Source organism: Marmota flaviventris, chromosome 14 (genome assembly GCF_047511675.1).
Source record: "Marmota flaviventris isolate mMarFla1 chromosome 14, mMarFla1.hap1, whole genome shotgun sequence".
Lineage (NCBI taxonomy): Eukaryota > Metazoa > Chordata > Mammalia > Rodentia > Sciuridae > Marmota > Marmota flaviventris.
Genome location: NC_092511.1, coordinates 6,489,280 through 6,514,989, shown reverse-complemented (window position 1 = coordinate 6,514,989; position 25,710 = coordinate 6,489,280). Strand labels below are relative to the sequence as shown.

At 50.4% G+C, this 25,710-nt stretch overlaps 1 protein-coding gene across 2 annotated transcripts; it reads left to right on the top strand.

The window, feature by feature from the left end:
- Nucleotides 1–7,253: 7,253 nt before the first annotated feature.
- Nucleotides 7,254–25,528, top strand: Cys1 (cystin 1). Of its 2 annotated transcripts, none has more exons than XM_027937746.2 (3): nucleotides 7,254–7,553; nucleotides 20,421–20,473; nucleotides 24,155–25,528. In XM_027937746.2, the coding sequence occupies exons 1-3, from the start codon at nucleotides 7,254–7,256 to the stop codon at nucleotides 24,258–24,260; spliced, it is 459 nt and encodes a 152-aa protein (XP_027793547.1). In that variant the 3' UTR covers nucleotides 24,261–25,528. The 2 variants fall into 2 exon arrangements, with proteins under 2 accessions (XP_027793547.1, XP_071457319.1); XM_071601218.1 differs by having other exon boundaries at nucleotides 7,254–7,571.
- Nucleotides 25,529–25,710: the final 182 nt, after the last annotated feature.

Below are 25,710 nucleotides of genomic sequence, written 5' to 3'. Positions count from 1 at the left end.
CCAGAGAGATGTCAAGGGATTATCATTAAAGTATCTTTCCCTGAAGAATTATAATCACAATGTTTAAAATCTTAGTTTCTAAGAACATATTTAAGACTAAGCCTATTACTGAGCTTACTCATGTTTAAAACCCCAGTGAGTTACAGCAGGTGGCTTTGGGAACTGCAGAGTGGACCTCATTCCTCTCCAGGGGTCTACATGTTCCAGGAGCAAGTACAGATTCATTACTAGGAGTCTCAAGTAAACAGAGCCTTGGTCACAGGCTAGGTGGTGCCACTGTAAGGAAAAAGCCCCGGGAGAGTGAGCTTGTAGGAGCTTCTACCCAGTCTACACGATCATAATCAGGTAGCAAAGGGGTCTGCCCATGATGCCCACTGTGGACCCTGGTTGGCAGAGCTGCCACCATTTCAAACAGTATCTCACTGCAGCAGAGAACGCTTCACTAGAATTGAATGCTCCAGTCATTTCTGTCCACAGTGAAAGGCCAGAGACTGTCCAGGACCATAGAGGGGAAGTGCCTCCCTACTGGGCATCCAGGAGGAAATGCAGGGAGAGCAGCTCTCAGCGCTATCAGACACAGCACCCTGGACCTGCCTATTTCTCCACCTTCCTTTTCCTTCTGTGACCAGAGCAGTTCATAGTACAGGATTAGGAACGTGCACTTTGAGCCTTTTGAGTGTGTGTGCATGTGCACACGTGTGTTTGTAGAAAGTGGGAGAAATTCCCTAGAAAGAGAGGGTTAAAAAAAAAAAAGTTGGTTTTTAAATGAAGCCATTACCCTAAACATTGAATTACTTGAATTTCTGGGCTGATCATGCCAAAGGAACTAGTAGGGCCTTCGCTAGTCCACACTCTACTTTCCGTTCCAGGGATGCAGCCCTGCTTTATAAGCAAAGCTTGATGAAGGGAACGTAGCTGCCTTGCAGCCTCTACCTACTCCTTGGTCAGTGAAAACTCTGCACACCCCGATATGGAGGGTGACCCACTAATCTAGTTGAAAGTCCCATAACCTGAGAATATCCTGAGTCCTGAGTAAACAGAAATGGATGGTCATCCTATCTACTTCTAAGAAGAGTTTCTACCCAGTCTATCTACCCTATCTACATGGTGGACCTGGGTACCAGTGGTGGCTCTTTATACGCAGGCCTAGCACGTCTATTCTGCTAGGTTACCCATTTATTTGGGTATAGCTAGTGTGTTGGTCAGCTTTTCATCCCTAGGACACAAATGACTAACACAAACAGCTGAATGGAAAGATCTCTTTTGGCTCATGGTTTCAGAGGTGTCAGTCCATGGTTGTCTGTCCATTGCCTTGGGGACATCATGGTGGAAGGGTATAGCAGAGGAAAGCTGCTCAGTCACGACAGTCAGGAAGCAGAGAAAGGGAAGGGGCTAGGGACAAGGTAAATTCTTCCAGGGCACACCTCTGGTGACTTCTTCCAACTAGGCTTCACCGTCCCCTAATTCCATTAGCTGGGGACCAATGGGTTAGTCCACTGAGAAGCTCAGAGTCCTCCTGATCCAAAGCCCCACCTCTGAACACTGCTGCACTGGGGACCACGAGCCTTGGGGGGACACTCCAGGTCCAAACCATAACAGCTAGCATAATGGGAAGACCAGGAGGACCACTCAGAATTGAGTTCAAGCCCCGGGTCTACTGACTACTGTCGAGACCTCAGGCAGGGGCTGGGGGTGGCTCTGTGGTGGAGCACTTGCCCAGATCTCAGCAAGCTCCTGCTCTTCTGGGACTTTCTTCTGTCCTCCATGAACTGGAAGAAGATAATGCCCACCTTCTTGGGTTGTTGTGAGGCTCTGTTAAAGAGCCAGGGTCTGTCAAGGATCCGGCAGGGCCGGGCAGCCTTGCAGGAAGAGTCAGCAGGTTGGAGGCAATCACTTGGTGGAAGGAAGCCGCAATCCCAGGACAGTGATCCTGCCAGCCAGGAGGCTTGTCCAGTGTGCCCAGTATCAATCAGTAATCCCTCTGAGCAGCAGACTTCAGCTCCATTTAACAAGTTAGCAAGCTACAAGTTAAAGAGCCAGGAGACCCTTTTAATATTTAACCTGAGCTTGAACTAGAGACCTTTATTCCTTTGAGCTGCTTAACTGACTAGTCAAGTCTCAGATTACTAATGGGGAGTAGGAATTTAAACCTCTGGAGCTCTCTGAGGCCATGGCTGCTCGTGTGCAGATATAACCTTCCCAACAGGGCAACTTTCACACTGAAGAAGCTGCCACTCATGGTGGGGGTGTCTGAGCTTCAAGTGGGTCGTTTAAAGTTTGTTGCTCATTCTCTGTAGCCAGCAGCGCTGCAATGGCTAACTTCTGTGATTAATATTCCATGTGAATGGCCAAGTTTACACAGGCCTGTTTTCCCTCTCCACCACCCCCCTCTCACCTCCCCCCACACAATTTCCTCAGGATGATCACCCTAACACGTCCAGAGAGACCTCCAAATCTCCTGCTCCAAAGTAGGGATCCCACCCAGGGAAGGTGAGTCAGGTTAGGAGATCTCTTTATGCAGCAGATCTGCAAAAAGGGAGCCTGCATCAGGGAGGCCAGCAACTGCAGATACTGTCCTGGATGGGAACAGTCCTTGTCCTGTCCAGAGATCTGTCATCGCCACATCCACAGCACAGAAGAAGGGACAGTGGTAGCAGCCTCCTAGCTCGTGGCGAACCTTGAACCTCACATAGGCTAGCTGCCTGCCTGCAGGACCCAAACCTGCCCATAAGTAAGTCCCAGCTCCCATCTGAATCCTACCCTAGAGAAACCCAGCAGAAGAGCCTTATGTAGGGGTCAGGGGTTTAGCTCTTGCCTAGCATTTGCAAGGTCCTAGGTTTTGTCCTGGGCCAGAGAGAGAGAGAGAGAGAGAGAGAGAGAGAATATGAATCAGTCATATGCACATCAACAAAGTAAAATCAAATCACATAGGCCACCTGGCTCTTTTTCTGTAAACATGAATGGGGTGGGTGGGGGAAGGGACATTCCTGTTCCATGTAAAGACCTTCCTGTCTGGCCCCTTCCTCTGTCCCCACTTCCTCTCTGCCTCCTGACATATACTGTAAGCTGCACTTTCTCTGCATGTGTTCTTTGGCAATGAACTACTCTCAGTTCTTCATGGTCCAGAAATGTGGTGGGATCGCTCATTATGATTGCCTTTGCCCCTCACATGTCTTCCTCTCCCCATTTATTTATTTATTTATTATATTTATTTATTGGTATTGGATAGTGAACCCAGGGGCACTTAAGCACTGAGCAACATCCCCATCTGCATTTTGTATTTTATTTAGAGGCCGAGTCTCACTGAGTCGCTTAAGGCCTTGCTAAGTTGCTAAGGCTGGTTCTGAACTCTCAATCCTTCTGTCTCAGCCTCCCAAGCTGCTGGGATTACAGGCGTGAGCCCCTTTTACTTTTGTCTGAATTTCACCCAGGTCCCAAGTAATAAGAGAAGTAAACTCTGCACCAGATCTGATGTTTTGAACCAGAAGCCCAAAGATGTCTAAGTAATATGAATTAGTGGAGTAATGGAAACTGCATAAGTTCTAGTTTCTCTCTTTCATTTAAAAGGAGTAGAGTCACCCTTTTTGACTGTGTATGGGCAGAACTGTTTACTGCTGAGAGCCATGGCCGAGTCTGTATGGCCCCTGGCATTTTGCCAACAGTATTGATTGACAGGCGAGGCATTACTATCTGCCTCTGCCGCAATCTTTACAAGTGGGCCAAATCAACCAGACTCTAGACCTGCCAACTCTGAGGACTTACCTTATTTCCGAGTAAATATTGCAAAGGAGTTCTGCAACTCATTAATTGCCTTTAATGAATAGTGTTCACTCTCCTTTACCTTTTTTCCCTTTCAGTGGTGAAACCAAATGCAAAACCTTGGACACTATGGAAAGACAAGAGCAATTACGTGGGATACTGTTGCTTAACGGCATTAGTACTAAGTAATAGCACTGGGGTTATCTCAACTTACTTATTAAGCATTTAAGCAAAAGCATGGCTTTCTTGTTTCAAATACTGTCTCTTTGTCAGCCGAATATAAACACTAATGCTCTTTTTGATGTTGGGGGACTGAACCAGGGGCCTCGCATATGTTCTATACCACTGAGCTACATCCCCAGCCCATATATACTATCTTTCTGCATATTCATAATAACCAGCCCCTACACATCTCTCCTCTGACATGGCTTATGATGTGTCATGAGTGGTGGAACACAGGTAGAGGTTCTGAGCAAGGTGAGTAGATCTGAGGGTCCTGAAAGAAGAGCCCTTTTGAAAGGTGGTGGGTTTGGCTACCTATGACAAGGAATCCTGGTCCACGGGCTGCGATAAGGAAGAAACCCGCTTCCATCCAGGTTGGCCCGTTCAGGGACATGTCTCCTACTGCAAGTATCATCAACTGCAATTTTCTTCCAATGTTTCATTTGTTCATTGGAAGGAATATCTAGTCTGGATGTATAACTTAGAGGTAGAGATAGACTTCCTGCTTAGCATGAATGAGGCCCTGGGTTCCATTCTCAGCACTCAAAAGAAAAAGTTTTCATCTTGCAAGAGTTAAGCAGGCTTCATCTTCCACCCACCATCACCAGTAACTGCTACTCAATCACTGTGTAAAGGAAACCTTTCACTATCAAGTCAGGATCTTTCCCTGGTATGAGGGATTAGACCTCATCTGCCATTCTCCAATAGTCTTTGAACTTTTCTAACTCTCTGGGACAAAGATTTTTGTTTATCTCTACAGATGATCTTAGAGGCATTAGTCATGTGGGAAAAGCTTAGGTTGTTTGCTTATTATGGGATGTTGTAATAAAAACCAATCTGGATTTTTAGCCTGTTTGACAGAAGCCAGGTCTATAAATGTAACTGATTTTAAATGTACTCTCAAGAGTGGAAAGAGCACAGGCTTTGGCACTGTTCCCACTGAAGTAGACCTAACCAGACAAGTCTAGGGAAACCAGCCTAGAATCAAAAGAGGCTTGAAAAAAATCAGTTGCCCTGGGAGGTGAACACAGGGAGCTGTGGATATATTTAAACTATGAATCACATGACTAGGCTCTATTTAGGCAGAAGTAAAACATGTTTTCCTTTAAATGATTAAACTTAGTTGAACTTAATTCAAGAAAAAATTTCTTTCCCTCTGAATTATTTTTTTCCAGGCTTAAAGAGTTTCAAGATGAGATTTATTTTCTTAAAGAGAAAACTTGTATCAATAGCTTCCAAACTAGACACATCTGTGGACTTGGAACACCCAAATGATATCAAATAATGTATTTGGCCCTGTCCCCTACATCTGGATGGTTAAGAAAGCATATTTTTTAAAAATCAAGAACACTTTCTTGTTCTCTTGATAATAAAAACAAATGGACATGGATTTGAGTCTCATGTTCATTCCATTTTCTTGAGCACAATGTCTGCTCCTGAAATGATAAAATAGGAAAGTTTCATTCTATGGTTAGAAAACTGCAGCCAAAATTCCATTTTCACAGTCGTTCTGCAAGCCAGCCTGGATTTGGGTTAATGTTAAGCAAGATGTGAGAACTAAACCCAGGACATTTGAATTGCCCTGTCTTGGAAAAGTTGGGGTTTAAGGGGAAGTGGGAACAGAAGGAGATAAGCACCACCAAGTAAAATATAGGAACAACCAACGGTAAAGATGGCTGGTATTTCCTTTGCGTATGTAGGGGGGTGGGGGTGAGGGCTGCTTTTTCTGTCTCGTTTAAAATTTTTTTCTCTCCCCAAAGTGATTAATATGTGGGGAGTTTAGATCAGACTCGGCATTCAGGAGCCGAGGGTCCTTAGGGTCACTCTCCTTCCCGCTGTCTTCTTAGGTCTGTCTGGGCGGCCAGCGCGAGGCCTTGAGAATTCATCATTTTACTCACTCCTCTGAGATATTTCCACCTCCCCTCCCCGCTCCCCAATTTAAGGTGTGAGGAATCTGAGACTCCAAGGGGTGAGGTAACTTCCCCCTCCTCTAAGCTGCAGCAGGGCGGGGTCAAGTCACCTCCACGCTCCACCAGCACCTGGCGCAGGCCTGTTGGTGTGCTCCGACGGACCAGCGAACCCAGTCGGGTCGCCCCGAAGGCTGTGGAGCTCCGAGTGTTTTCAGTTCTTCTAGGAGGAGGACCCCGACAACCGGAGCGTGCATGCGGGAGGGCCAGCCCGCGGGTGGACCCGCCGGCAGGGGGCTGGGCGCCAGGCGAAGGGAGGGGAGGGGAGGGTGGGGGATGGAGGAGACCTGGCAGGCCCAGGGCGCGCCTGCAGCCGCCACCCTGCCCCAGCGACTGCATCGCACCTCGTGCAGTGTCCTCGCCCCCCACCCCAGAGTCCGCACTCCCCACCTCGGGGTCCTCGCTCTCCTGGTGTCCTCGCCCCACACCCCAATGTCTGCATTTCCCACCTCAGTGTCTGCCCCCAGTTTCCCCGTCCTTCTTCCACATCTACCCCCCAGTGTCCTCGCCCCCCACCTATGCCCACCCCCGGGTATCCTAGTCACCCTCCAGCGTACTTGCCCCATTCCAATGTCCCAGCCCCCCCCCCAACCGTGTCCTCGCCCCGACCCAGTGTCCTCGGCCCCCACCCATGCCAGTGTCCTCACCCTTTCCAATGTCCCCACCCCCCACCCCGGTGTCCTCACCCCTTCCAACGTCGCCCCCCTCCAGTGTTCTCGCCAGCCCATGCCCGTGCCCCACACCGTGACCTCATCCCCTACCCATGCCCACCCTCCCCTGGTGTCCCCGTCCCGTTCCAATGTTACCACCCCCCCTATTCTCGACCCCCTCCAGTGTTTTCGCCCCCCAAAGCCCGCCCCCGCAGTCCTTGCCCCCACCCATGCCCGCCCCCCACCCCGTGTCCTCACCCCCCTCCAATGTCCCCATCCCCTGGTGTCCTCGCCCCCTCCAGTGTTCTCGCACCCCCCCCCCCCCGTGTCCTCGCCCCCCACCCAAGCTCGGGCCCTATCCTGACGACCTCGCCCCATGTCCGCTCCCCGCCACCGTGTCCTCGCCCCGCGGCCGCGCGGCTTCCCCGTCTGGCCCGGTTTTCCTCCAGCCCAGCTCGGGGTCGCAACCACGCCCTCGGGACGCGCCCCTCCCGCGTGCCCTCGCCGCGCTGGGCCCGCAGTCCCCACGCCTCTCCCGACTGGTCGCGGGCACTCCCCGGCCGGCGTCCCTCCCTCGCGCCCCCGCCGCGCTCCCCCTCCAGGCCGCGCCCCCGCGCGGGGCCTGCTAGCGCTCGGGGCCGGCGGCTGGCGCGCCATGGGCAGCGGCAGCAGCCGGAGCGGCCGGACCCTGAGGCGGCAGCGCAGCCCCGACAGCCACCCGGCTGGGCCAGGCCAGGCAGCCCCGGAGGGCGGGGCGGCGACGGCGACGGCGGCCGAGGCCCCGGGGGCAGGCGCGACGGCGGCGCAGGAGGCGGCCGGCCACGACCCCGGCCCCGCGGCGACCCCCGACGGCCGGGAGGAGACCCTGCGCCTGCTGGACCAGCTGCTGGCCGAGTCGGCGGCCTGGGGCCCGCAGGAGCCCGTCCCGCGCGGCGCGGCCCGGCCCCGACCCGCCGCGGGCGCCCGCAGCGCGGTGAGTGTGGGAGCCGGCCGCACCGGTGCACCGGCCTGGCCTGCCGTCCCCTGCCCGGCCCGCCGTCCCCTGCCCGCAGGCCTCGGCGCCTGCCCCGCCCTCCCAGTGTGCCTCCCCGCAGCGGGGCCTCCGTCGCCGCGTCCCTGGCAGCCTCCCTCGCTCGCGCGACGCCTCTGCCCGCCTGCTCACCCGCGCGTCCCCACCGAGTCCCCACTGGGGCTCTCGGTCTTTCCCTAACACTCTGCTCCTCTCTGGGTGCGGGTCTGGCTCCAGTTTGGGGAGGTCTTGCTGGGAGCAGTCTTACGGATAGACAGACATCCCTGGAGCGCACTTGCTTTCCCTCTGGGGCTGGAGTGCCCGCCCTCAAAACGCAGGGTCCTTGCAGCCCAGGTGGGAACTGGCCAGCAGTCTGGCCTTTCCTCAAGGGATCCACCCTGGCCATCTGTGGGAGGAGGTGCTAAGTGGTGGACAGTCGGCCAAACAGTGCTTCAAAACCGCCCTGCCGAGTCCATCGCATCCGGATCTTTGCCTTGCTGGTCAGTCAATTCCCATATTACTGGCTATTTTTAAGATGCTGTGGAATCTCTTTTTAGCTTCCTTATTCTCCCTTCCAGAACACTTGTAATAACAGCCCTGCTGTTCTAGAAAAACAATACCGACCAGCGCTCTGGCTTGGCAGTCTTCGCTCCAGCAGAGCTGATGAGCGGGATCCTAGCTGCAGCTCCCGGCTGGAGAAGGACGCCAAAGCAGCCCCCTCCTCCCTGGAGCCCCCAGGTCTGGCTTGACAGCTGCCACCCAGGTCCAGGAAGGCCTCCCTGGGCGGCTTCAGGCAGGGGAATCCTGAAAAGGCCTCAGGGAGGTTGGGAGAGGGACAATCCAGTGACACAGGCCTTTGGGGCTCAGATCCCCTGCCACCCTGCTAAAGGCTTTTAAAAAGGAAAAGTGAGCTTCAGAGAATAGGACGACTGAATTATATAACAAGATTCCTTTCAGACTGCATCAGCATTCAGTTATATAACACTAAAAAACCCAACAGTTGAGAGATCTGGGAAAGATTCTGACATAGCAAGGAAGTAATTTTTTCATTGTTTATTTTCAAATGCTTGGGAAGCTTCAGAAGTGAAAATGAGGGAGAAAACTGCAAGAATGAATTTTCCCTCTGAGTATCTAGTGCCTGCTCACTCTGTCAGGTACTCCCAGGAACTCCTTGGGCACCTACCAGGTAGGGCCTTGCTCAGGGTGCCAGAGATGAAGACAGATGCACTCCCCACTGGTCCTAAAGAGGTCTGAAGTCCCAAGGGAGAAAGATCTCCAGATAAAAAGAAGGAATGCAGTGTGGCCAGTGATCTGTATGATGAGTCCACACCAGGGAACAACGACGCCTTCCCAAAGGTCCAGTTGAACCGAAGGTCTGTGGACATTTTCAGGGTGAGCAAAAGAAAAATAAATTTCTGGGAGGAGATCTGTGCACAAGTGGTGGTGGCCAGCATGTCGTGTGGGGTGTAAGGTAAAAAGGTCTTCTGCGTGTACGCCACGCCCCAGGCATGTCGTGCTAAGGGCATCCTGTCAGGGGCTTTGAACTTTACCATGAAATTTGTAGGTGTCTTTTTTTTTTTTTTTTTTTTAGTGCTAGGGACTGAACCTAGGGACACTGTATCACTGAGCTACATCCCGGCCCTTTTTATTTTTTCTTTTGAGACAGTCTTGCTAAGTTGCTGAGGCTGTCCTCAAACTTGTGATTTTCCTGCCTCAGCCCCTGAATACCTGGGACTACAGGTGCATGCCACCATGTCCAGAAATTTGAAGGGTAAGGGGGTGACATTTTGTGTTGTAGGAAGATGCCACCAGTAGTGTGAGGGGGATGAACTGGAGAGAGGAAGGCAGGAGTGCCACCAGCAAGGGGAACTACTCCAGTCTCCAGGTGACAAAGTCCTGGACCCAAGCAGTAGCAGTGAGAGGCTTGGGATAGAGTCAGGTGGTGGTGATGGCACCCAGTGGGTGCCTTATTGGTATCCCATAGACCATGAATGTTTCTTGAATAAATGAATGAATGACTCCTAGACTCCTCCATTATCAGGGCTGTAAGGGAACCCTTGAGCCCAGTTCACTATTTTCAGGTCCAGAGAATCCTCGAAACGCAGTGGCTCCAGGTACAGCTGCACACTGGCAGGCTGGGTTCACACCTCTGTGCTCTGTAGATGGCACCCTTGGATTGGTCGTCTCAGCAGCCGCACAGTTGACAAGACTCTGGGTTACTAAAACACCACTGAGCCGGGAGAGAATTGGGAGATTGATGAGAAGGGGTTTGAAACCCCTCAGAGAAGCTGGTCTTTCTTCAGAGCATTTGAAAGAATGACCCAGAGAACAGAGAAAAGGCTTGCTTGACTGTGGGCCTAAATAGCAATGTTAGTTTTTGCAGGAAGGCGGGAAGAAAGCCTTTAAGTTCCTAAGGTCTGACATTTAGGAGGGCAGAGGTGTTCTCCATCAGAAAACATCAGAACTAAGTGGTAATTCACCTCTTAAACACCCACTTCTACTAATTGTAATCTCTGTTGACTACAATGTTGTAAAATCTGATTATGTGTATCCCTCAATCATTCTGAATATCATATGTATTTTAATGAACACTTGGGTCTCAGAGGTGTATTAACTCTTTCCACCTTCATTCCATATTTTAAATATATTTTTATTCTTAATTAGTGTATAGTAATCATACATATTTATAGGGTATGGTGTGATATTTCAGTACATGTGTAGAGTATATAATAGATCAAGGTAATCAGCATATCTACCACAACAGATAAATATCTCTTAATTGTGTTGGGGGACATTTAAAATCCTTTCTACTAGCTATTTTGAAGTATACAGTTAATTGTTTAGTTTTTATTCTGCTGTGCTGTAGAACATTGGAAGTTATTCCTCCTGATGTGCACGCCTATAATCCCAGAGGCTCTGGAGGCTGAGGCAGGAGGATGGCAAGTTCAAAGCCAGCCTCAAGAAAAGCGAGGTACTAAGCAACTCAGCGAGACCCTGTCTCTCAATAAAATAAAAAATAGGGCTAGAATGTGGCTCAGTGATCAAGTGCCCTGAGTTCAATCCCCAGTACCCGCTCCCCCCAGAAAAAAGTTATTCCTCCTATGTAGCTGCACCCCTGTGCCCACTAACCATCCTCTCCCCATCCCTCCTCCATCCACCATAATTGTTATCCATTTCTACAAATGAGAAAGAGGAAACAGAGGCACAGAGCAATTATGTAACTTGACAAAAGCCTCCAGTTATGGAAGAGCAGAGACTAGAACCCAGTCATTCCCACACCCATTTCCTGCCCAGACGGCTGTGGCACCTGGGACTTCTGCTTGGTGTTGACTTTCTGCCCTTCCTTCCGCCAGCCTCTGTAGCTGTCGCTCCTGGCTGTGATCAGCCACCCCACCACCCACCTTTCTCTGTATCCTCGAGCTCTCCCTCGCCAGACCCCGCCTCTCTGAGCTGCTGCAGTTGGGGAAGGAGAAGCAATGTCAGGGGCCGATGGGTTTCGTAGAAGGATAAGCTTCTGATTTAAGTCCTGGCCAGGTTCCTCCATGGCCTGGACAGTCGTGGCTGCAGTCACCACCTTCATGGCAATTATCTTAGCTGGGCAGGTGATCTCTTCTTATGGCTTACATCCTAGTTCCTGGTGGCCTTCTGATATACTGGTTGCTGGATATGAATGAAATATTGTCACGATGTATCTAAAACTGGGAATTTTAACAAATAATTTTTAGAAGTAAATCAATAATTTTAAAAACTGAGACTTGGGGTATACTAAGTGGTAGAATGCTTGCCTACCATAAGCACAAGGCCCTGGGTTTGAGCCCCCAGCACTGCAAAAAATAAAAAATAAAAAAAACTCTCCAAACATGGAGATTTTCAGCCTCATGAATTGAGATAAGTTACCCATTATGTTGGGTAGAAGTCTCTGTCCATTAAACTCTTCTTTATAGGTGAACCATACATTGATAATAAGATACTAGGTCAGAGGATATTCTCTCTGTTTGTAAGCCTAGGAAGAGTTATGAACAGATTTGATGTAACACACACACGTAAAGCTCTCTATTGGGGTCACACTACAAATCTCCATGACCAGGAAATTTAGGATCTCATCAGAAGATACAGGATTAACAGTCGTTGGCCACAGGAAAACCTGTGACAGTCTGTGCATCCAGGTTTGTGTTGGGGACATTTAAAATTCTTTCTACTAGCTATTTTGAAGTATACAGTTAATTGTTTAGTTTTTATTCTGCTGTGTTCATTAAAATATAACACATGAGACAGTTTAACAAATAGCCAGAACATCCCTGTTGTCCAGTCTAGTTCCATAAATTCTGGTATTGATGTGGATCAGCTAGAGAAAACATTTCCCTGGGTGTAGCTTTAAGTGTTAGTGCCTGCTCGCTGGAGAGATGCTCCCCAAATAATTTAGCTTTCTTGCAAATACTGTGTGTACTGAAAGGAGAGAGAAAAAGAAATGTGTTAGGCTCATACTTTGTGTTAAGGTCTGTATTCAGTGTATAAAAATTCATCATCTCATTTCCTTTATCTGTAACAGCCTTTTGAAATAGATATCACTTTCTCCCTTTTACAGATGAAGCCATTTTGGCCCAGAGAGATTAGAAACTCTTCCAAAGTCACGCAGCCAATATACAGGGAGTCTGAGTTTAAACCTGTCTGCCAGGATTCAGTCTGTTAGATGAATATTCTCCACCCAAAATGTTCATGTCTTTTCCATTTTTCTCCAGATGTTTAAGAGGAAAAGCAGATCTAACACTTTGAATGATTCTACTTATAACAATGATGCTAATGGCTTCCTGTTGTTTCAGAGTGTATCGTTTTAAAAATCCATCAATCCCTAGTATTTTTTAATTCTGTCACTTTTATTCCAGCAAGACTTTATTTATCAAGAAACTCTTGCTCTCATCCTATCCCTCAAATGTCAGTTTCAGCAGCTTACTCATTCACGTGTGTATGCTTTGGGATCGTACCATTTCTACTAAAAGTTGTGAAGATTCATAATTGTTCATTTAGCACACTGTGTCTCTAGGTGTCATTCATTTACTTGGGAAATTTCATGAGACTGGGTAGCTGGTTGTGTGTGTGTGTGTGCGGGGGCAAAGGCAGAAGAATAAAAGAGCACCACGAGGTGACACATGCCTGTAACCCCAGCTCCTCTGGAGGCTGAGACAGGAGGATCGAGAGTTCAAAGCTAGCCTCAGCAATGGTGAGGCACTAAGCAACTCAGTGAGACCCTGGCTCTAAATAAAATAAAAAATAGGCTAGGGATGTGGCTCAGTGGTCGAGTGATCCTGGGTTCAATCCCCAGTACCAAAAAAAAAAAAAAAAAAAAAAAGATGGAGGAGGGAGGGAGGGAGAGAGAGACACAGAGAGAGAGAGAGAGAGGGAGGGAGGTGTGGAGAAGTATCCTCCAGTGGTCACTATTCCTTAAGGATGTTCCAAGAGACAGCACTTTATATATGTCATCTTGCTGAACAGAGTTGGTATTCCCTCCCCAACTCTGTCTCACAAGAGGGACTGGGGCCTAGGGAGGCTGTGAACTTGGCCATGGTGTGCAGTATAGGAGCCGCTTAAGTCTTTCTGGCTGTGAACCTCCCTCAGTGCTGAGTGCTGGGATACTGATGAGGCATATTTTCCCCCAAGAGGGACTGCACCCTTCTGGGTTTTTTAAAACACTAGAAATGTTGCCTGGAGGTGGGACAGGCACAGATCACCTCCGAGTGCAGGATGCAGCTGCAGTAGGACTGGAGGGCTTCTCTGCAGGCTCAGGAGCGCCTCTCCTGCTGCATCGCCTTGGTGGAGTCTACTGAGGACTGTTGCAAGAGAGGCGGGACAGTGCTGGAGTCAGCGTGCCTGGGGAGATACCGCCCAGGATTTGCAGCAAAGGAGCTTTGGGTCCCTGTAGGGGATCAGATGCCCCTGACTCTGATGAGAAAGGTCAGAACTGTGGTTTGGACAGAACAGAGGTTCTATGACTCCTAAATGTCATGAGCTCATTACCCAGGAAGGAAGGTGCCCAGCCTGAGGCCACCAAAGCAATTTCCCATTGAACTCTGCCTCCCAGGTAGAGTACCCAGGACCTGGTTAGTTCTCCACCTGGTAATCATTTGAGCGGACGACAGCTCAGGGGGCCTGAGAGAATATTCAGTCCCAAGAGGGTGGTGGTTCAAGTTCCCAGGCAGCACTAGGGCTCAAACCAGGAATAAGGATGTGGCATCTGTCACCACACCCACACTGGCTAGGCCAGTGGGAGGATGCCTGGGGTCTGGAGATCAGGTGACCGCAGTCCCTCCCCTGCCAGCACGGACAAGCCTCTAGAAGTCTAGTGAGGTCCTCCTAGACGTCGTTGGGGGGTGGGGGGAGCGGGGACGTTTTGTGCGGCGGCGTGTGGACGCGCTTTACACGGCGCCAAGGCGTCCAGCACGGCGAGGCGGAGCTGTTTTCTTCCAGCCCCACGCTCTCGGCCTCTCTAGTGGCTTTGGAAACCCCTCCCCGAAGGCAAGGCCCTCACCAGTGGACCCGAGCCATTTCCCTCCAGGGCCATTTCTCCGGAGCCTCTTGGAGCAAGCCTGCTCAGCGCTCCACGCACAGCCAACCTGCGCGCCCCCTCTGCCCCCGCGAAGCCCCCGCAGCTTCGCGCAAGGAGCGAACCGACCGCGGCGCCGGGAGAACAGCGCCCCCTGGTGCCGGGTACGGAGCCCAGCGGGCAAGAGCGCGAATGGTGGCAACTGGGAGATGGGGTACCAGGAAGTCCGTGGTACCCTCCTCTCTACTGTACGTTGAAAAAACAAAGATAAAAACCCAAATCATGGCTTCAAAGAAAGATGATTTTTAAGGAAGGTGGAAACACATCCATACGATGGGATGGAAGGGAATGGACTGCTCTTGACAGGCTGGCCGCATGCTGGACCTCACCATCACTACGCGGGGTGAAAGCCAGCTACACCGATGCAGGAGGCAGGGTTCCCTTACCTGGATGTGTGCAAAGTGGACACCAGTCTCTAGTGGCCAAGCAGATAAGGGGTCGCCTGGGGTGGGGGACAGGGAAGGAAGGAAGCACTGAAGAGAAGTGCAGGGAAAATTGGGGGGCCATGAGGTTGCTTAGCCCCTTGGATGTGTGGGCAGTTTGGTGGATGTATATTGGAGCTCACGTCAAAACTTACCTACCAGCCTGTATTCTTCAATCATCGCAGTTTGTGCTTGTCAATTACACAATGTGATCATATATACCTACAAAGCTGTTACAAGTTAGCTGGGCACTGTGTCACTCTGTAGTCCCAGCAACTCCGAGATTGAGGCAGGAGGGTGGCAAATTTGAGGACAGCCTTAGCCACTTAGACTCTCTTTCAAAATAAGATTAAAAGGACTAGGGATGTAGCTCACTGGTAGAGAGCACTCCTGGGTTCAATTCCCATTACTGCAAATAATAATAATAATTAAGATGAGAATTTTCAATAGAGGAAGCAGGATATAATATGTTTTGGTAAATAAAATATGCAGGGGATATCCTAAAAGGCAACTTCTAAAACTTTATTTTCACAAAACAAAACTCTACTTGTAAGACTCAAGAAGACCTTCGGAGATCATTATATTCAGTTCCTTCTCACATGTGCTGCCACTTGTTCAGCTGTGGTTTGGTTTCTCCAAAGCCTCCCTAGGAGGGGTGACATGCATTTCCCTGCCCACAAGGCGAAGGCTCCCAAGCACACTCTGAGCTCAGCCCAGTTCCCACAGCCCAGCCCAGCCCAGCCCAGCATCAGCCCCATCCAGGTGTGTATCTGACCCAGAGGGCACTGGCAGCCAGCTGGCTGATGGCAGGTGTCTGTGTCTGCTCTGGGCCTGGGGCTGTGTCCTCCCGTCCCCCTTGTTTCAGCAAGCTCTGAGTTCTGGGAGGGAGAAAATGCATGTCCCATCTGAGAAAGTCAAGTTCAAGGCTTAAACAAACTGGTTGAAAGGGCCACATATCAAATGGCAGATGAAGAGAAACTCTGGTGAAAATGGTACGGATGCAACCAGGCTGTGATCAGAAAAACCGCAAAAGAGAGAGTGTGACTTTCATGTGCAGCCAGCTCCAGGGCTGCAGTTCTCATATATGATGGATTCCACTGCTGTGGCTTCCTGGAGAGGCTGTGGTGACTTCCCATTAGCAGTGTCCAGAACATCTTATGGCGCTGAGAAAAGGAGAGACCAGCCAGGGCCAGATGGTGATGCCTACGCAACTCCAAATCCTGGGCTCTTTCACTCAGTTGCCTGACTGCAGAAACTATGTGTCAAAATCCTTACAAAATCCTGATGAGAGGAAAAGCAGCCACCCAGGTGACAGCAAAAGCTGGCTCCAGCTGACACTGACCAGGGGGAACAAGTTCCAAGTTGGAGGACTTCATAAACAATGGCCCCAGCACGATTGGTTAAAATGGCTTCATTGTTTCTATGTTGCCTCTGAGAATAAAGCCAAGCCCAGTGGCTGGGTATTGATGTAAGGAAGGGGCTTCACAGGGCTCGGAGATAGCTGCTTGCCTAGAAAGGAACCTCATTCATACCCTAAGTACTCACAGAGCTCTCGTACACGCACTTTGGTAGCGGCATTGCCACAATAGGTGCAACGTGGGTGGGAGCAACCCAAATGTCCGTCAATGGAAGGATGACGAGCAAAGTGCAAGTTATGCATACGATGAAATCTGATTCAGCTTTAAGAAGGACATTCCAAGCTAGGTGCCATGGCCCACCTGTAATCCCAGAGGCTCAGGAGGCTGAGGTAGGAGGCTCTTGAGTTTAAAGCTAACCTCGGCAAATTAGTGAAGCCCTAAGCAACTCAGTGAGACTGTCTCTAAATAAAGTATTAAAAAGGGCTAGGATGTAGCTCAGTGGTTCAGTGTCCCTGGGTTCAATCCCAAGTATAAAAATAAATAAATAAATAGGGCTGAGGATGTGGCTCAAGCGGTAGTGCGCTTGCCTGGCATGCGTGCGACCTGGGTTCGATCCTCAGCACCACATACAAACAAAGATGTTATTTCTGCCGAAAACTAAAAAATAAATAAATATTTTAAAAAAAGAATTTTAAAAAATAAATAAATAAATAAACAAAGGAAATGCCATCGTACACTTTAACATATGACACAAACCTTGAGGATATTGTGCTCCATGAAATAAATCGTCCACTGAAGGACAAACCATACACTCCCCGGGAGGAAGTGGGAGTGGTCAGATTCACAGGAGACAAGGTAGCTAGCTGGTGGTTCCCCAGGGCTGGGATGGGAAGGGGGTAGGGTTTAATGGATAGAGTTTCAGTTATGAAAAGAAAAGTTCCGCGGATTTGTGGTGGCCGTGGTTGCCCAACAACATGAATGTACTTAAGGACACTGAACTGTGCATTTAAAAGTGGTTGAGATAGTAAATTTTCGATTATGTATATTCATCATAATAAAGTTTAGAAAGAACATTAAAGAACTTTTCAATAGTCTAGTCTGAGTTGCCTCGAGAAGGGCTGGACTGGGCTGCTTTAGGAGGGGTGTGCGTGGGGGCTGTACGTGGGGGCAGGTGCATGTGAATGATTTGCTGGGACTTGTCTCTGGCCTTCACTACTGGCTCACACTCCCTGTCCCTCTTCCTTTAGGAATTCCCTGCTGGCTCGGGATCCTCCCTTCCCTCTGTGCTCTCCCCGACAGGAGTGTGTGAATGACTGTGGTGAATGTGGGCTGTCCCCCATGGGGATGCTCACCAGCCACCAGCAGCCATGGTCATCCATGACCCCTGGGCCAGTGCTGTGCTATCCACCTCCACCAGGTGGGCAAGTGCAAACGTTTCCGGCCAGCCCCGCCAGGCCTACCTCAGCAGGACACACCGATGCGTGGCTTGCTACCCTGGACTGCCATGCCACTTCCCAAGAGCCACAGCAGCACTGGCTTCCCAGGGAAGGATGTGTCGCCCTGGAGCCTCTCCCCAGCCTTGAAGACCAAGTACACAGGGTGTACTCAGTACACAGGGTGTCAGCAAGGCTGCCTCTGAGGCTAGTCTAGATTAGGTAATGGTGAGTTAGGACAGTGCCCCACTCCCTGATCACTGAATGATGCTATTATAGTAAAGGTGTTCTCTGCACCCATTATCTGTCATCTCGCAGCACTCCCGAGGCACCTCCCCACTATGCAGAGGGAGACCAGGGAGCCTCACAATTCATCCAAAGGCGCATCCTTATTAAATGGCAAAACTGGGATTTGAATCCTACTCTCTGTTATACTATTTTCACTCTGCCAAGTGCTAATATAGATTTTAAACCGAAGATCTTAACTAGTTAACAACTAGTCATTCAACATAGTTCAGGGAATGCTTAGTATTTATTGTGTACTTCTATAAACTTGGGAGAATGGCTGTTTTTGCTGGAGAAGATTAACTAATGTTAACAGGTTAATAATAGAGAACAGCAGAGGACATAGCACTGGTCTGATGATAGTAATAGAAATAGTCACAGCTAGTATTTATTGAGAAATTCTTAACTACCAGGCACTGTTGCAATCACTTCATGATATTTCACAATAAATCTGTTTTATAGATGAGAAAGTCAATGCTTGGAAAAGATAAGAAAATTGCCAGCAATTTAGCTAGACCCTGTCTCAAAAAGTAAAAAGAGGGCGGTAGCTGTGGCTGAGTGGTAGAGTTCTTGCCTAGCATGCATGAGGCATTGGGTTAGATCCCCAACACCACATAAAAATAAATAAATGAAATAAAGGTGTTTAAAAAAACCAGAGACAGCAGTCAGCATTATAAATTAAACAAGCAAATAAATAAATAAAAAGGGCTGGGATATAGCTCAGTGAGAGAGTGCCCCTGGGCTCAATAATGAGGAGGAAAAGGAGGAGAACTGAGTCTGTTTCTTTTTCAAATCAAGTCTTTTGACAACCATCCTGCACCATCCTCTCCTGGTGCACAGGATGTCTTTGGTCTCAGATATCTTGCTGTGCTGGATGTTTAGGACATACTTATCTAGTGAGATTCCCCCTCCCTTGAGGGTACAGAGCCCATGTCCCCAAAGTGCTGATGTAGCCCTGGGTAGACTAGGAAGGCTGACCGAATACCTGATGAATGATTGATCTGTGTGGTTCCCAGTGTCTGAGAATGGAAGAGAATTTGAGAACATAAGCAGCTTCCTGCAGGGCAGAAGCCCAATTCAGCCTCTCTTGGCCACATGGGAGTATGCGCCAGGATACCGGGGAGAAGAGCTTATCTTGTTCAACTGTTCAAAGAAAAACAAACCCCTGAGAAGCTCCCCAAAGTCTGCAGAGCAAGCAGGTTCCTATGACTGGTGCTCAGCACTGCCGTGTGGGATTGCTGTTTTCAGAAAGGCGGCAGGAGACAGCTCAGCGTCTTCTCTGACAGCCCCTGGCTTAGGGCTGGGGGTCCTTCCTACCCTCCTTGCCTTCCAGGGTCCCCTTGCAAATTTGCAAACCAGCATGATGAGCAGAGTCCTGAGAGGGCCCCTGGCCAGGCCAACAGGGAGGAAGGTGGCAGCTCAGAGGACTGAACCCAGCCGGCCAGGCCTGGAAGGAAGGGGAGAGGAAAGTGAAAGACACGGGGTGACTGTCCTTGTGAGCCCCACAGGCCCTTCTTCACCGCTGAACACGGGTGGTGATCCTATAACAAGAAGGCTTGACTTCAGGTGTGTGCTTGCCTCGGTGTTGAACTCTGATAGGAGAACCAACCATTGCGACTCCCAGTCTCTGTCTGATAGTTCTCTGTGTTGAGCCCATTGCTGTCCCTGTGGGTCCACTCTCTGCGACATGCAGACCAAGTGCCTCCTCTTTCACAAGGGCCCTTGAACCATCACAGTCAGCTGTTCCGGCCACTCAGTTGGGGTTGTGGAAACTTCTGACATGCACAGGGTGCTTTCCAGGGCTCCAGCACAGACCCTGATGTTCCCCTGTCCCATGTCCCTGTGTTCCTGGGTTAAGTCCATCAGGCTCACGGAGCTCTGGTCTTCTATGAGTCATTTTTTAAAATCTTATATAAATATTTGTTGCCCAGAAAGGGTAGCCAAAGATAAACTCTGAGTGTACGTCTGAAAATTGTGTTTAGTTTGCTCTAACACTAGATGAGGATTCAGAATTACAAGTTTGAGTTCAAAATAACTTTCTTTTACATTTTTTGGAGCTATTCTAGTGTGGTCCTGTGCTGCTGCCATCTGAGTCTTGGTTTCTGATTGATTGATTGATTGGTTGGGGTTTCTTATCGGTGACCTTCTCCTCTCTTCCTGCCTTTAAGGATTTTTTTTTTCCCTCTGCCGGTGTCTTAAGTTCAAGATGCTATAACAACAACAACAAAATACTATCACAAAATTCCTTAGACTGGGTAATTTATAAATTTTAAATTTATTGTTCATAGTTCTTTTAAAAGTACATTCATATTTTAATTGATGAAATAGCATACGTACTTTGCTGCAGGTGAAACTAAACAATTCTCAAAACTAGGAACTAATGTGATCCCTGGAGGTGAAGACAGGTGCCCTCCTGCTAGTGACAGTGGCCATCAACTTCTGGCGGTACGAGGGGTGCTGTCATGCTAGGCAGGGAGTCTGTCCAAGGCTCTGCCATTTGCTCTTTGTCACTCCCCTTTCGAAGCCTGGGCTTTCTCACCTGGGAAATGGGCAGATGGGTCTCTGCCGCCTGAGAGTCTCTCCAGCTCTGATGTTTAAGTGTTCTGGGTGGAATGTGGTGACCACTGCCTGTCACGAAGCCAGAGCATTCGGCAGCTGCAACCTTCTGACACCTATTTCTTCAATCTTCTGACATCTATTTCTTTGTCTTTCTCAAGGTGTCCCCAGAACCTCAGGCTGAAGACCACCCAGAGGACAGCCATACCTCTGAGTAAGTGTGGAGTGGGGGGTGGGTAGGGGCATGTCTGCTCCAGAAGCTTCTAATTCTGTTGGCTCCAGCCACCCCAAATCCCTCCTGTGCCCTGCTTTCTTCTTGGTCCCCAGTCTTTTCTTCTTTAAAGTTCCCCAGAGACCAGGCCTGTCTGTCTACTCTCGGGTGACCCCACCACCACCCCTCCAGCAGCGTGGAGAGCTGTGACCCTCAGTGTAGCTCATTTTTTTTAATATATATTTTTTAGATGTTGATGAACCTAAATTTTATTTACTTATTTATATGTGGTGCTCAGAATCGAACCCAGTGCCTCACACATGCCAGGCAAGCGCTCTACCACTGAGCCATGACCCCAGCCCAGTGTAGCTGATTTGGGGATGTGTTAGAAAAATCAGATGAAGTAGATAGTTAATGTGATAAAGTAAACATAGCAACTTTGCTCTCATTTTACCCAATTGTTGAATCTATAGTTCTGACTCCTCTGTATACTTAAAATTTTCCAAAACAAATTATCAAAGTAAAAAAGCTTTCAAAGTCCAGTTCAGATACCTCCTTCTCAAATCCCACCCCCTCCTCTTCACATGAGGGCATCTCCTCCTTCAGCAAGCCCCAGCCAGGCCCCTTCTCTATACCTGTGACCCCATCTTGTCCCCTCTGCCTGTAGGCCTCAGGCAGGCAGGGAGATACAGATCTGTCCCTGACCCTCATGGCGCAGGTGAGGTGGGGCTTTGGAGATGTGGGTTGAAAGGAATGTTGAAGATGAGTCTGGGTGTGTGGGCCTCCACCGGAGTCCTGGCCATCCTCTGTGATGTGGGCACTCTTTCCCAAGGGAGGGGGACCCACGGAAGCAACAGAGCTGGGGCAGTGTGCTGGGAGAAGCTGCTGCTCCCCTGAGCTGTTCCTGCAGGGCTGGCCGGGAGTCAGGGAGGAGGGTGTGATGGGAGCCCTGGCTAGGAGTCTCCAGGCTCTGCCTGTACCTGCCGGTGCTGTGCTCTTTCTGCAGGTGCCTGCCTGCAAGGAAGGCCCTAGGCCAGTGGACACAGGTGCTGGGGAGGGAGAGTGACTCTTCCCAGTATCCCTGATGAGTGCCCCAAGGCACGATGCACCATGGTCAGAAGCCTAGTAAAGTTTAGAAAATTCTTGACCCAAGAGACCGGTACGAATGTCCCTGGCCTCACCTCACTTCATGTAGCATCCAATTATGATAGGTTTGTTGGGGGGGGGCGTGTTCTTTCCTTTGGGGAAGACTCCTTTCTCCCTGGAAAGGTCTTTTTCTTTTTTAAAAAGTGTGTGACTTTGGGCTGAGATGGTGGCTCAGTGGTTGAGCGCTCTCCTGGCTGAGTGTGGCTCTGGGTTCAATCCTCAGCACCACATAAAAATAAAAAAATAAAATAAAGGTATTGTGTCCAACCAATTACAATTAAAAAATAAATATTTTTAAAAACTAAATGCACTGTGTCCATCTACAACTAAAATATCTTATTTAAAAATAGTGTATGACTTTAGGAATCCCTGCTGAAGAAAAACTGATTGAATAATTAATAATTTAAATGAGGGTTCCTTCTTGACTCCCTAGAGGGTGGGATGACTTCCCAAGAATCTACTCAGGGCTGGATCTTCCTCTTCACAGCGTGCCCCACTCCCATAGTGGCAGGGGTTGGGGGGGGGAGAGTGGACAACACTGCCCCCCTCCACTGGCCGAGCTCCCAGGCCAGTAGCCCGTGGCATGGTGGGTGTGGCTGGGCACACAGGGAGCCCCGGCTCCTCAAAGACCTGGCACAGCCCAACTCTGTTGCCGATCCCAGCCCGGGGCCATTCTGTCAGCCTTCTGTGTCACTTCCTGCCTCTCCTTCCTGGGGTCCCACTTATAAGAGTGTTGGGGTGCCCAGTGGGAAAGGACAGAGTGAGGGGTCACAGGTCCCTGTGACTTTGGGCGCCTGTCCTCAGGCTTCGCCCTTCACACCTCTGAGTGTAGAGGGCTGGGCTGCATGAGCCCAGAAGGGCTTGAAGTCATGCTGGGGTGCCCCAGGCCCAGAGTGGTGCCCCAGGATTCCTGAAGGACAGTCCCCAGCTTGCCCTGGAGGGTGTTTGGGCATCTCAGGCATATTCCTCAGTGGAGAGGACCTCAGGAGGGGGTGGAACAGGAGTGCAATGACAGCATCTGTCCTCTGTATCAGGCTTTGCTGGGACCTTGTGAGGCAGGGAACCCTGCAGGCAGCTACTCCTGTTCAGTACATCCCAAGTGCCCAACACAACAGGTGCCATCTGTCCACCCCAAGGGTCAGTCGTGAAGGGAAGAGGAACCACTAGTCGAAGTCTGTCAGAGCAGCTGGGATCTGCCTTCCCACTGTGTCTCCAAGGCAGAAGGAACATTTACTGAGACCCACATTTTAACAACGGTAGCGCATGCTTTTTGCAGAGTGTTTGCACATGGTAGGTGCTTAATAAATGCAGTGCCATAGCCAGCTGTGCACTTAGCGTGTGCCGTGTCAGGCATGAGAGGGGTCCGTGTGTGCGTAGAGCCCGCTGTCAGAGCTCACCCTTCCTGTGAAGTCCGGGGACTGCACCGGGGTGGTGATCAAGTGACTGCCCAGGTCTTGTTCTTGTCCTGAGTTCTGAGAGAACCAGATGGGGCCCTGGAGGCTGCTCCCCGAATAAGTGTTGGCCAAAAGCATCAGGTGGACCTTACAGAGCTCACAAGTGGGGAATCTGAGGCCAGGAAAGAGGAAGTGCCCTAGCTGCCTGACTGGCAAGTGGCAGAGCCTTCTCTAGCTGGAGTGACGGGAGGCGGGAGCGGTCACCATCCCACAACTAGCGGCAGGCACCTCTGGCCTCTCACCCTGACCCTGTGGGCAGCTGCAGACCTGGGCCCCACCCCCTCAAAGGCAGCAGCTCCTGGTAGCAGCTCCCAGCCCAGCCACGGGTCCTACCAGGACACCATGGGTGGGCACAAGGCCATCTGCACAAGGCGACACAGCTGTGGGAAGCACTGAAGACACAGCCAGTGCCACTCAGATGTCCAAAGTCTGGGAAGCCTGGGAGCCAGGGCCGGGTGGAGGGCAGGGTCCAGGCCAGAGGGCCCTTCTCTGAGCTCAGGCTGCAGGAAGGGGAGCCCTGTTCAGGTCCCATCTCAGTCACTCTGCCTGATTGCTCAAGGAGTGGCAGGACCCTGGACAGCCACCCTGACCTGGTAGCAGTCCCCTTGCCATGCCAAGGGTACAGGCACAGGAAGTGAGTTGGCAAATGGACATGGAGCTTCTAGACTCCCTGATGGAGGGCTGACCATGGGTGAGACCCTGTCACTCTGTCCACACATTATCATTTTTTAAGCCTCAGAATAAATTTATGAACAAGCTCCATTTTCAAGAAGAAAAAAAAAAAAAGACGGTGCTCAGGGTGCAAACGATGAGCCCAAGGTGGCCATGCTGGGATGGGCTCCTGCTGCCCCCCACTCTCTCTCCAACTCTGCAGGCACTGGCTTCCTGCTCAGCCTGAGGTCTCAGTGGGTGTCGAGGGAATGATGAAGACAGAGAAGCAGGCAAGGCTGACCACATCAGGGTGTCGGGGAAGAAGGATCCAGAGGTCCCTGGGCAGGGGTTTTCAGCTTGGGGCCAATGTGGTCACTGATAGAGACACACTTTGAAGGTAACATCTTGTCTGTGTCTGGTCTTCTGCTTGCAGAGCCCCAAGCAGCAGCCACAAGAGGCCCGAGAGGCAATCAGCCATTTCCTATGACTACGCGGAGGAGGAGCTGATGGCCAGCATAGAGCGGGAGTACTGTCGCTGAGGTCAGCCGTGCAGGGGCGTGACCATGGCTCCATAGACCCTGGGCTGTGTGAGAATCACTCCCCACCAGGGCTCAGCTGAACTTCTGCAAAACCTAGCTCTTCCTGGACTTTTCCAAACTGACCTTTTCAACTTCACTTGCTGGCCAGGGCATCAGCTGTGCAGGTACCCAGCCATAGGTGGAGACCCGTCTGTAGGGTTCTCTTGGAGCTTGAGGATTCCTCTTGGAACATGCACCAAGGTGTGCCCTCAGTCCTCCGGCTACTCTCCAGAGGAGGCCCATCCACTCAGTGCATCTGGATTTTCATGAGCAATGAACCCCATGGAATGTGGCTGAAGTACAGATCTGATTCTGTAGGCCTAGTGGGGCCTGAGATTCTGCATCTCTAACTGGCTCCCAGAAGAGCCAAAGTGCAGCACCCCAGCTGCACTTGAGTCTGGGGGTAGGGCCTGGACTTCAGGCCTTTCTCAGCCTCTGTGGTGCTGGAGGCATCTCCACCCCAGCTCTTTCACTGGGCTGGGATGGCAGAGCTCCTCACTTTCCTTCTCTGGGCCCCAGCTTCCCTCTCCAAGAGATAGTTCTGGAGGCTCTTTGACAGTCTGAGATCACACAGTTCCCACTGCCACTGAGGCCTCACCCTGCTGGTGCACAAAACTGCCTTCTGTATTGGGAGTGGGTGTCCAGCCACCTGGACAGGGTCTCAGGGTACCTGCTGTCTAGCTCCACTCTGGCAGGTAGCCTGGCCATCCCCCACAGGGCCTTACACCCTTTCTCCCTGTGCAGAAGGTAGACAATCCCAGTCACGAGGCCAGAAGAGCCTTCCAATGTTCCCAGTTGACAAATGAGAAACCTGCCTGCCCAGAACCTCCTGCAGTAAGAAATGGTGGCAGTGTCAAGGGGCTGGATGGAATAACAGCAGCTTTTGCTGAAGCCATAAGAGATCTTGGCTCATCTCACATTTACCCACCAACACCGAGGCCTCCCTGGGCAGCCTCCATTTCCTGAGAAGTGCTGCCAGCACTGGGGCCAGAGCCTCTCAGAAACTGAGGAAGGGACAGCCATTTGGCACCATCCCTGTGCTCGCGGGCCAGTGAGTCTCACTGACAAGCCTTTCTGTGAACTTTCACAGTTGACAAGAGTGCCTTTGATCAGCTGCTTGCAGCTGGGAGACTTGCACTGCGAAGTCAGAGCACAGAACAGCAGAGCCCGTCACCAGCCTCTGGGGGGTTGGCTTAGATCCTCCCCAAAGCTGGGAACTGTTCCTCTCCTAGGCCCAAAACATTCCTCTTGATATAAAGATGAAAGTCATTACTATTTTAATAATGTGAATGCTTATTTTAAAAGAAGTTGAACTTTTCTTACTGCCAGGTAAATCTGGTTTTGAACCTGATGTAAATGTTTACAACTTTACATCATCATTTTGTTAGAATATGACACATTCAACTGGTTT

Coding starts and splice junctions, on each gene's coding strand:
- Cys1 (XM_071601218.1), top strand. CDS start 7,254: ATGGGCAGCGGCAGCAGCCGGAGCGGCCGGACCCTGAGGCGGCAGCGC. Junction 7,572..20,420: donor CCGCGGGCGCCCGCAGCGCG/GTGAGTGTGGGA, acceptor GTCTTTCTCAAG/GTGTCCCCAGAACCTCAGGC. Junction 20,474..24,154: donor GAGGACAGCCATACCTCTGA/GTAAGTGTGGAG, acceptor TTCTGCTTGCAG/AGCCCCAAGCAGCAGCCACA.